The sequence below is a fragment of the Antrostomus carolinensis genome, unplaced genomic scaffold, assembly GCF_000700745.2.
Source record: "Antrostomus carolinensis isolate BGI_N321 unplaced genomic scaffold, ASM70074v2 scaffold32358, whole genome shotgun sequence".
Taxonomy (NCBI): domain Eukaryota; kingdom Metazoa; phylum Chordata; class Aves; order Caprimulgiformes; family Caprimulgidae; genus Antrostomus; species Antrostomus carolinensis.
In genome coordinates this window covers 11399-11830 of record NW_010332856.1, presented here as the reverse complement: position 1 = coordinate 11830, position 432 = coordinate 11399, and the positions used below count along the sequence as shown (strand labels likewise).

Sequence of the window (432 nt, the reverse complement as noted above, 5' to 3'; positions counted from 1 at the left end):
TGGGCAGCACAGCAATGCCTGAGATCCTGGAGGGGGGTCTGCATTGTTGGTTTGCAGGAGAGGAACCCAGCCAGGCTCTCACTGCCGTTGTGAGAGGTCCAGGAGTTGAAGCACCAGCTCCTCCTTGCCACAGGGCTGGACCACTCCTGCCTGGGTCTTGGGAGATGCTCTGGAGGGGGATGGCCCATGCTAACCCACACTCTCCATCCCCTTTGCAGCCCATGCCAAGGGGCCAGCCCCCAGCCCTGAGCCTGCTGAGCCCCCCGGTGCCATCACGCTGCTTGGCCTTCTTCCTCAAGGAGTTGGGCGCCAGCCCGGCGGGCAATGGCAGTGCCCCGCTGCAACGTGCCGAGCCCTTTGTCGTCTTCCAGACCAAGGAGCTACCCGTCCTCAACGTCACCCTGGGGCCCTTCAGCACAGGGCTGGTGCTGC

The 432-nt window shown here is 64.4% G+C and overlaps 1 protein-coding gene across 1 annotated transcript in view; it reads left to right on the top strand.

Moving 5' to 3' along the window:
• Positions 1-218: 218 nt before the first annotated feature.
• LOC104529378 (transmembrane protein 132E-like) overlaps positions 219-432 on the top strand; it is a gene marked incomplete at its 5' end in the record, with an annotated part of 11611 nt that continues 11397 nt past the window's right edge. Inside the window, 2 exon segments of the mRNA XM_029086403.1 lie at positions 219-279; positions 281-432. The exon segment at positions 281-432 is cut by the window's right edge and continues 5 nt beyond it. Of these exon segments, the coding sequence (XP_028942236.1) occupies positions 219-279; positions 281-432 (213 nt within the window).